General features: G+C 40.3%; 2 protein-coding genes across 2 annotated transcripts in view; one reads left to right on the forward strand and one right to left on the reverse strand.

Annotated features, from left to right (window-relative positions):
- LOC134444723 (anoctamin-5-like) overlaps nucleotides 1–10,000 on the reverse strand; it is a 104,512-nt gene that overhangs the window by 22,903 nt on the left and 71,609 nt on the right. Inside the window, exon 6 of the mRNA XM_063193945.1 lies at nucleotides 1,210–1,395. Within this exon, the coding sequence (XP_063050015.1) occupies nucleotides 1,210–1,395 (186 nt within the window). The remainder of the gene's footprint in view (nucleotides 1–1,209; nucleotides 1,396–10,000) is intronic.
- LOC134444722 (uncharacterized) overlaps nucleotides 4,611–10,000 on the forward strand; it is a 5,750-nt gene continuing 360 nt past the window's right edge. The window contains exons 1-7 of the mRNA XM_063193944.1: nucleotides 4,611–5,023; nucleotides 6,089–6,150; nucleotides 6,576–6,716; nucleotides 6,838–7,055; nucleotides 7,146–7,299; nucleotides 7,615–7,721; nucleotides 8,603–10,000. The exon at nucleotides 8,603–10,000 is cut by the window's right edge and continues 360 nt beyond it. Of these exons, the coding sequence (XP_063050014.1) occupies nucleotides 6,105–6,150; nucleotides 6,576–6,716; nucleotides 6,838–7,055; nucleotides 7,146–7,299; nucleotides 7,615–7,721; nucleotides 8,603–8,914 (978 nt within the window). The 5' untranslated portion in view covers nucleotides 4,611–5,023; nucleotides 6,089–6,104 and the 3' untranslated portion in view covers nucleotides 8,915–10,000. The remainder of the gene's footprint in view (nucleotides 5,024–6,088; nucleotides 6,151–6,575; nucleotides 6,717–6,837; nucleotides 7,056–7,145; nucleotides 7,300–7,614; nucleotides 7,722–8,602) is intronic.

Here is a 10,000-nt window from a genome sequence, read left to right on the forward strand (position 1 = left end):
CCATACGGTCTCAGAAAAACAGGGAAAAAATTAAGCATTGCCACTTGTAGTGGCACATCGTGTCTCCAAAGTTCTTTGTCCCACCTTTGCAGCTTGTCAACAACCAGTATTTGAATCACTCGACTGAGACCAAGTTTTCTTTTAAGATGTTTAGTAAAATAACTCAAAAAGTACAGTTACATATGAAATTAAAAGGCTCGGTACAGATCGGTCAAAAAACTGTGTTGCTTCCATCGTATCCAGCTGCAATCTGACCTACAAAGTGCATACGGGCATTAATATTACGCATTACGTAGTGGAAGCCAAAATTACATTTCACAATAAAAGTACACTTTTATCTATCTTTTTATACTAACTTATATATGCATTCTAGAAAATATAATCACCATGAATTTCTTAAAATTAAATCAAGCATTTTTAAACATTTTTAATCTAAATTATTTCTCTTCATGAATTCCCCATTAACTGGCTCTTACACCACTTGCTAAAATAAAAACCTTGAAAAACATGCCAGGGTTGTTTAGACAAATGACTGAGCTTTGATTATTTATTTAAAAATGTTTTAATATGGAGAACCAGGCTTGCCTCAGTCACACCATAGGACAAATGTGACATGTGACTCAAAATTAAGTATACTTATTTAAGCTCTGGATTTATTACACATTACTTTTTCACAACAACGACATTAGTTTAATCATTTAAAGCATTGACAATTTTGAAAGCATGAATTCACTTAATTTTAACAGCCTGCGACAGCAAAATGTACACGTCACGTCATCTACCCATATTCAGAAAATGCTGCACTGTGTAAGATTGTGGCCAGAGTAGGTATTGCAACTATGCTTCTCATTGAACGTGTGCTGTCTATTGCCAAATTTGATCTTTTTGTGAATATTTACTAAGAAATAAACTAGTATTTCCTAGCATGACCAAAGAACAAAGACGTTTTGCAGCTAAAAATGTCACATCTGGAAATTCAAAATGGAGGACCATGGAAAAGATCCCCCATTTCATGAATGAAAAATGTAATTTTCCCAGTGGTGGTGGTGGTAGGTATTTGTTAAAAAGTTAACATTTGTGCAGCAGAGATTCTGGTGTGTGTGTGTGTGTGTGTGTGTGTGTGTGTGTGTGTGTGTGTGTGTGTGTGTGTGTGTGTGTGTGTGTGTGTGTGTGTGTGTGTGTGTGTGTGTGTGTGTGTGTGTTACTCACTATCCTGTTCCTGGTAGAGGGTGGGAAGAATGTGTGTCGGTCGCGTATGAGGAAGAAGTCCGTCTTGCTGCAGTCGAATGGGGATGTAAAGTAATCCTGATCCGGAAGCATGATCCGGTCCGGGAGGCGGAACGGCCGAGTCACCCAATGGAGAGGGGCCTTCCGAGCCTTGGGGATGTCACTCACCTGAAATAACACACACACACACACACACACACACACACACACACACACACACACATGAATACACACACACACACACACACACACACACACACACACACACACACACACACACACACACACACACACACAAACACATCAATACATATGCACACACACACACCTTGGGGATGTCACTCACCTAATACATGGAGAGAGAGAGAGAGAGAGAGAGAGAGAGAGAGAGAGAGAGAGAGAGAGAGAGAGAGAGAGAGAGAGAGAGAGGGGAAGAGAGAGAGAGGGAGAGAGGGAGAGAGGGAGAGAGAGGGGACGGAGAGGCAGTGAGACACACTGCAAATTATTTGGTTCTTCCCAAGATAAAAAAACTTACATTTAGAAGTGTTAGATATTTTTTCTTGTTTTAAGAATTGATTTCTCATTTTAAGAACAGTATAATCTTATATCAAGTGAAATAGTACTTCTTTGTCTCAAACAGGCAGGGAATCCTAAAATGAGACAGTTAACACTGAAAATGAGATGTATGACGCTTCTCCTCCTCATCATCTCCTCTCCTCATCAAAATAAGTCTTGTTTTAAGATTCAATAACAAGCTCAACATGCTTGATTCAAGAGTCACAGAAAAATTATCTTAAAATACACTTTATTCCTCGGATTTTAAGGAAATGACAAATGTTTGTTCAAAACTGCAATAGTCTTACATTACATTACATTGCATTTGGCAAATGGGTAACACTTGCTATGAAGCCCATATCTATAGCGCATTATGAGCGCATTTATAACAAATTATAATGTACATTATAATTACTTACAACGCATTACGACTACACTGATGATGTTTCATGATGCTTTATGTTAACAGTAATGAATCATTAATCTAGCTTATAATACTTTATAAATCCAAGGGTATTATGAGTGCTCATGACTGGATATAAACTACAGGCTGCCTGATGGGTCTTACAGTACATTATGGTGCATTATATATGTGCATTATACAGTGCATTATAGATGCATGCATATGAACTTCACTTTACTTAGAGCACACTCTGACGACTTATGATCTCACATGAAACATAGCATCGTATGAGCCCTTATGACAGTTTATCATCCAGGTCTGTGCATAGAGGGGCATAGGTACTCATAATGTACTGTAAGCCCATCAGGCAGCCTGTAGTTTATAGCCAGTCATGAGCACTCATGACACCCTTGGATATATAAAGCATTATAAGCTAGATTCATAGTTATTCATAACTGTTAATATAAAGCATCATGGAGCATTATGAGTGTAAGGTTAAATCATTGGCTCTGCGCAAAGGGGTAAACGCATTGTCTCTTATGTCACAATGTTCAGTGTGGGTCACTTTTGTGATATCAGCCTGTCCAGTTAGGAAGCAACACTGCGAGTCAATTTGACTACTGTTGTGCAAATTTAACAAATAGAAGTTAGAAATGGTAAAGGTAATATAAGCAAGCCCCAAAACAGAGTTATCCTGTAGGTGGTTTAACAGCCTATCTCTCTTTTTCCATCCTTTCTGGCTGTTTTTTGGTCACATGCATGTTTTCAATGTCCCACCCCTGGAGTTACCATGGGTTGGTGTCTATCACCCACTAAGTTTTCTCAGCTGTTATTCATCCAAGATACCAAACCAATGTGTGCTGTGGCAAGAAGCAGAGTGTCCAGGTCATGGACGAGATGCCAAGAGACATGCCGTTACACCAGGGGACGTATGAGACTAGAACGGTTTTAAAATTTAGAAGCGGGATCACCATCTCCTTCCTTGGGACAGATGGCACAAGAAAAGCACTGCCAGAGCCCTGAAAAATGAGTTTTGCAGGGTACTGATGTGCATGTTTCTGCTCAACTGGTCAGAAATAGTCTTCATGAAGTCTGTTTGAGGGCCTGGTATCCACAAAAGAGGCAAAGAGGCAAAGAGAAATTTGCATGAACCAAAAAAACATCAACCATTGGTAACATTGATGCTGTTGTTGTTAATTTTTCTTCACATGTGAAACTTCAGTTATGATGGAAGAGGGTATTGGCCCTGAATAATAAACCCACATTACAATTTTCTAAGCATAGTAGCAACATGTAGATCTGATTTGAAATTGGTGCCATGCACATAAAGTTAACCGATTTATTGTTTTCACTTGGGTCATCCAACTTGCTTGACCTTTGTCTCTTAGGTCCCTTTTGCTCTTTACACCACCTTATTGTGACACATTAGCAATATTTATAATTAGAAAAGTCAAGAGCTAGATGAAAAGTGTGTTAATATTAAAGGTTTATTCATTTTCACACATGTTTTTTTTTCTCGTGAAAAACGGTTTGAAAATAGCACCCCCCATCAATATTTTGTAACTTTTGACCTGTATTATGACCTTGAACCATTGTACTTGCATAGTTCACAGACCTAAGATCATTAAATTGACCATTATGAACATAATCTATGTGTTGCACTGGGTCAACAACCGAATGACACAATTTTTCCCTTAAAAATCGATATTTTGTAACCTTTGACCTTTATTATGACCTTGACATTGTACTTGCATATTTCAAAGTACAACTGTAATATGATATGCCACATGTAAGATCATAAAATATGGGAAATAATTAGTGCATTGCATTGGAACAGTAGTTGAAAAACACATATTTTCCCCTTAAAAATCGATATTTTGTAACCTTTGACCTCTATTATGACCTTGACATTGTACTTATAGCTCAAAGTTCTACTGTGATACAGCATCACACATTTTAGACTATTAAATGGGAAATCATGAGCATATTCATGTGTAGTTTTGGGATAACTGTGGATAAACTGGCAAAATAGGCGAAAAACGCATGTTTTTGGGTGGGAAAAGCAATTTCTTGGGTGGGTGGGGGGAGGGGTTGGAAGATTTTTTCAAAAAAAAAAATACACAGCAGTGCTTCAAACATGTGGTAGCATCAGAAAATCAGGGCTATTGTGGTAGGCTATTTGGTAATTACACCCCCCCACCCCCCCCCCCCCCCCCCCCCCCCCCCCCCCCCCCCCCCCCCCCCCCTAGTTTAATGTGGCGAAAAAAAGAGTTGAAAGAGTTGAAAAGCCCTTTTCACATCCATCGATAGGCCTACCACAGTAAACCCAAAAATCCGGGCTGCGACTATGACTTGCATTGATATGGCTTAATAAAACTGTAAGACTAAGCGCAACAAAGACAAAACAAATCCAACACCTCCAAGCAGCCATGATGCCAGTCAACTTTCGCATTTCATTCATTCATCAATATCATTCTTATCCTGACTGCACTGAAGCTGGCTGGTGACGTGCATGGGGTGGATCACTGGGGTGGATAGTCATTTGTATTTATTATTTTAAAAGGAAACATATTCAGTTTCGTTTCACTTAATTTATTTTAATATGATCAATATGTTGTTGTGAAAAACGTTTAATATTTTTAAAAGGTCATACTACATTATATTTTATTCCCATCCTCGGTTTACGTCACCCAACGTTCCGACGTCGATTGCGTCAGTGCAAGTGAGAGTTCAAGGTTGAGTTTCAAACCACGAGAGTACCCTCACGTAGAGCTCTACGCAGTCTACGCAGTAGCATTGGAAGACGAAGAAGACAGGCGAAGGAGTGGCTCAATCAAGGTAAGGGAGCGTAAACGTTAATATATATACATATATAATTGTTATTTTCTCGCTAACATCGCGTTTTATTAAGGGATTTCCTGTGACTGTTTCTCAAGTCGACTGGACTGGTCACTTACTTAGCACGCTAGCTGGCGTTTGCTCGTGCATTCATGGCTGCCAACTTCCAGTTTTGAAAAAGGGATTATGTGGTGGGGTGAAACCCAACCCAAACATGTTCGCGTTATTAACCAGAAGTGTGTACGTACTTCATATGATGGTATATGTTAGTTTTATTGGATGCATGTACTTTTTATCGCTGTGGTATATTTTGGCCAACACTGAAACAGCATGTTTTTTTTCTAGCTGACTAATGGGGCACTGCTAGCAGAGTTGGTAGCCTTGTCGTTTGGCGGCCATTTTAGCATTAGCAACACCCGCGGGCATCTGTTTCCGATTTGAACAACCAAATGCATGATGTTCCGAGAATACACACACGGTTATCTTCATTAGATGCATGTACTTTCTTATCGCTTTCATGTTTTATCGTTATAGCCTAACACCCAAACTGCACGTTTTTGGTTATGGCTAACACTCAAACCGCATGTTTTTGGTTATGGCTGACACTCAAACCGTATGTGGCACTGCTAGCAGAGTTGCTAGTCCTGTAATTTTGCGGCCACTTTAGAGTTAGCAACGCCCGCGGGCATCTGCTTCCGATTTGAATAACCAACTTTATGCATGATATTCCGAGCATACACAAAAGGTTTTATTTGTGAGCAAATGTGTGTATGTTGCTGCTAAAATTAGTAGTAGCTATGTCCGAGAGTGGGCGCACGATAGCCTGGTTATAATCGACTTTCAAAGGTGTTGCGTGAGGGCACGGCCTGGCTTGGGGCACACCGACTGGATTGTTAGACCGAAGTCTTGCAAACCAATTGGCTAGAGCTCTAATCCTAGTCTGGAATTTTCCATCACGACTCGCTCGCTGTCTGCACGACTACAGAAGAGTGTAGGTATTGAGTGTGCATGGATATCCACGTTTTTCCCCCGCTAATTAATTCTGGCTTTGTGTTTTTGGTATAGCCTGCCGCCTAACCTGATGGCAATGGATGGCTTTGATGAAGCCACTCGTTCGGTATTGGAAGGTAAGTCAAATATTTTTTTTTAGGTTAAAGGGACACTGCAGGAAATTGTCAAAAAGGTACTGCAACTATGCTGCTCATTGAAACTGTGCTGCCTATTGCCAAATTTGATCTTTACATGAAACTTTACTGAATAATAAACAAATATTTTCTAGTGTGGTCCAAGTACAGTCATTTTTGCAGCTAAAAATGGCTATTTTTGTAAATTCAAAATGGCGCACCATGGAGAAGATTCCCCTTTTCATGCATGAAAAGTGCAATTTTTCCAGTCATAATGAATGCTTAGAATTTGGTGGTGGTGGTAAGTATTCATGAAAAAGGTAACATTAGTGAATGGGCAGCATGAATTCTGGAAATAAACAACTCAAAATCTCAGTGTCCCTTTAAGAGATTATAATTTTTCTGTATTTTTCCTATTATTTCTCAAGAAGCGTCCCCAGCACGAGATCCCCCTGTGCCAAAAAAGACAAAGAGTGGCACCAAAGCAGCCATTCCATCATCCAGGTCTTCCTCACCGGCACCCATGACTGTGATTGCTTCACCAACCATGCCTGCAAAAGATGTTGCTGGTAAGCCCTCCTCAGCACACTTCTCAGCCTGTAGACCTTGTTTATAAGTTTTGCAAAACATTATTTGTATTTAAACATTACAATGTTAACCTTAAAATGTCTTTGTTTATTGTTGTTTAAGCGGGTCTCGACAGTCTGAAGATGCAGGCCAGACACTACAAAACCTTGAGCAACATGTACAACAAGCCCAATGCAAAACCCAATCAAAATGATGTGGTGCAAATTCTGGACCTCGAGTTCGAAGCAAGGCGGGCCTTTATCGATTCAGATGTTACCAAGGAAGAAGACCGACCTGCAAAAATCCTTGATGCATATCCATGCTTTAAAGATGTTCAAAACGTATGTTTGGTTTTTTCTTCTTATCTGAACCTCAATTGCTGTGTATGTTGTAAGCGTTTTGAACACAGTAAGTGTTTTATGATGTTTCAGGCCATGGATGAGCTACGGCGCATAGTAGATGGTACTAACCGCAGATACATCGAGGACGTAAGAGGAAGATGGACAGAATTCTGCACGAAGGTGCAGTTCTACAGCGTGTGGAAGAAAGTCCTCAAACCCCCTTTTCCTTTGGATGTTCGCAGTGGTAAGTTACTGTTCCATATCTATATGCAGTGAATGCCTAAGTCCTTTTTAAGAAAGGTTGCCCTCAGAATATAAAGACCTAAATATATTAGCCTCTGAAGCACATAAAAACATGCAATAAGTTGTATTTAAATGTTAAGACCCTCATCTTGCATTGGAATGTGTTCATTTAACTCTTAACATACCAAGACACTTCATAAAATTGTCTCGAATCTCACGACCCTGAATGTTGTGAAGCGCCAGGACCAATGTTGCACAATGCAATGTCCAGCATCAATGGGTTTACAGCATTCTGACCATTCTTTCTATTCTTTAGTGGATTTCACACTGGCCCTCTTCAATGCACTGCCACCCCTCTTCCCCTCATCCGTTTTGCCACCAAAGAAGCTTGCTTGCAGTGAGGCACTTATTCATATACTGAAGGTAAGCAAATATTTCCCCAGATTTAAGCAAATTCATTCATTCACAAAACTGTAAAAAAAAATCTAAAACTTTGCATCAGCTTGTCTGTTATTAATCTATACTACATTTATTACATGATGGGTCTGTTACCCTATGCAGTCAGCTGTTTTTGACACTTACTGCTGATAACTGCTGAGCTGACCAGCTCTCTCCACTTCTAAGAGTCTTTTTCAATGTTCATATGTGCGATTCTCTCCCTTGCTCATGAGTTCCCTCCCTCGTCGTTCACTCAACTGCAATCATGTTCTGCATTTCCCTACACGGGATGTTTGATATGACTTGTTCTCGGTATACCCCCGTTTTTATTGCACATTTCCAGTAAGGAGAACGAGGAGATATGCATATAAAAGGCTACTGCTTATTTTGAGAAGGTTGAACCCACATCTTTGCTCTTGAGGCGTTCAGCTCTCCTTTTTGAAGGGGCTTTTCCATTGTTTACAAGCGATTTTATTTCCTTGTCCAAATCCCCTTCTCACCTCAATTGGCTCATCATTTATATGCAGTCTCATTTGTTATTTTCGCTGGTTATGTCAGCATGATATTTTAGTCAGCTAACAGCCAGTTCTCGGCAGCGAGCTGCTGCTATTGTTTAGCCTAGAAATCTAGATGCCCCCATCAGCCGGGGCCAGGGCCACCAGATGAGGGAACTGGCCAGTGACGCAAAACCTTGAGTTCCAAGCCATTTCAGGACAATAAAAAAGTTGTGGTGTTTCTTGATGCATTCCTCCCTCCCCTATTGTAAATAAATGTTTTTAGAATCTTAAAGTTTTAAAATCTGCAAGTTGCCGACGTTAAACATTTGTCTTCTCTCTGCACATTCTTTTTTATTTTTTTTGCTCCAGTCAAACGAAGACCCTGCCCTCTACCTGCAGAAGCGTCCTCTCTGCTCCCCAGTTCTGCTGTTTGATGGCTCAACTACCATCGTGGCTGTGGGTAACGTACCTGTTACAACCCTCAAGCAGGAAGATTTTTCAGAAGGGATGTTGGTGTTGATGGCCTACTATTATACATTGCACCTCACATACCCCAAATGTGTGGCAACCCTGCTCTCTGTTATTCAAACGGAGGTCATTGGTGACGCCCTCCATGATAAGGATGCCACTAGTTCATACAAAAAAGCAATGGCCGAGTGGAACGCATTCATTGAGAAGTAAATCTGTCAGTTGTTGATTACTGATTGTTACTATTGCATTGTTTTGTGTGTTTCACAAGTTAATTGCTGTTTTTTGTAATTATTCAGTGGGTCTAAGGTGTTGGTTTTTGACCAATACCCCACCCCAAAGTGAAATTGAGGCAGTGGCTGAGTCACCGGGAAAACTCTCCTGCTCACTTATCCGAATATGGGGACTTTGAGTGGTTCAATTTTACTTCGGAGTGGGGTATCCCTTAACGCCTGTATTTCAGGATACAATGTTGGAAAAACGCTACCTCATAATGTCAGAATTTAATTTCCTTTTATTACTGTGGTCCCAGTACATCTAAGTTGTTTGTCTTAAACATGTACCCCAATCCTAAGCGAAATTGAGTCACTCGCTATAGTCCCTGGAGTTGTGCAAGTGAGCAGAAAAGTTTTTCAGGTAACCCAGCCACTGTCTTAATGTGACCCATCAAAGAGCAGAATAGAGAGCGCGCTTCTGAAGGTACAAGACTGGGTTAAAGCAGTCTTTGTGTTGCCAACCCCCATCACAGCAAATATGCTCAGCAAAGCAATTGTCACCTATATTACCATCTTTAAGTAGTTGCTGTACTCTAAGGTTACTATTTCAAGGCTCAATTTCACCTGGGAGTGGGGTATACCTATCCTGTATTTCAGCATACAGTGTTAAAATGCTGCTGCATAAGGGCTGAGAGAAATGTGAAGAGATTTATTCGAAGCCTGTATTTCAGGATGCAATGCAAAGCAGCAAAATTATCTCAAGTGATCTCAAGCGTTTTTGCTGCCAAATTGAGGCTCGATTTCACCTGGGAGTGGGGTATCCCTTACGTTATACGCATCCTGTATTTCAGCATACAATGTTAAAATGCTGCTTCATAAGGACTGAGAGAAATGTGAAGAGATGTATTCAAAGCCTGTATTCAGGATGCAATGCAAAGCAGCAAAATGGCTGGTTCACCTGGAAAGCTCCTGCTCACTTATCCAAGTCTAGGGACTTTGGTGAGTGGCTCATTTTAAATGGGAGTGGGGTATCCCTTAAGATTTTTCAAATTCTGTATTTCAGGTTGCAATAGTGGAAAATTGC

The sequence above is a fragment of the Engraulis encrasicolus genome, unplaced genomic scaffold (genome assembly GCF_034702125.1).
Source record: "Engraulis encrasicolus isolate BLACKSEA-1 unplaced genomic scaffold, IST_EnEncr_1.0 scaffold_68_np1212, whole genome shotgun sequence".
NCBI classification, from domain to species: Eukaryota; Metazoa; Chordata; class Actinopteri; order Clupeiformes; family Engraulidae; genus Engraulis; species Engraulis encrasicolus.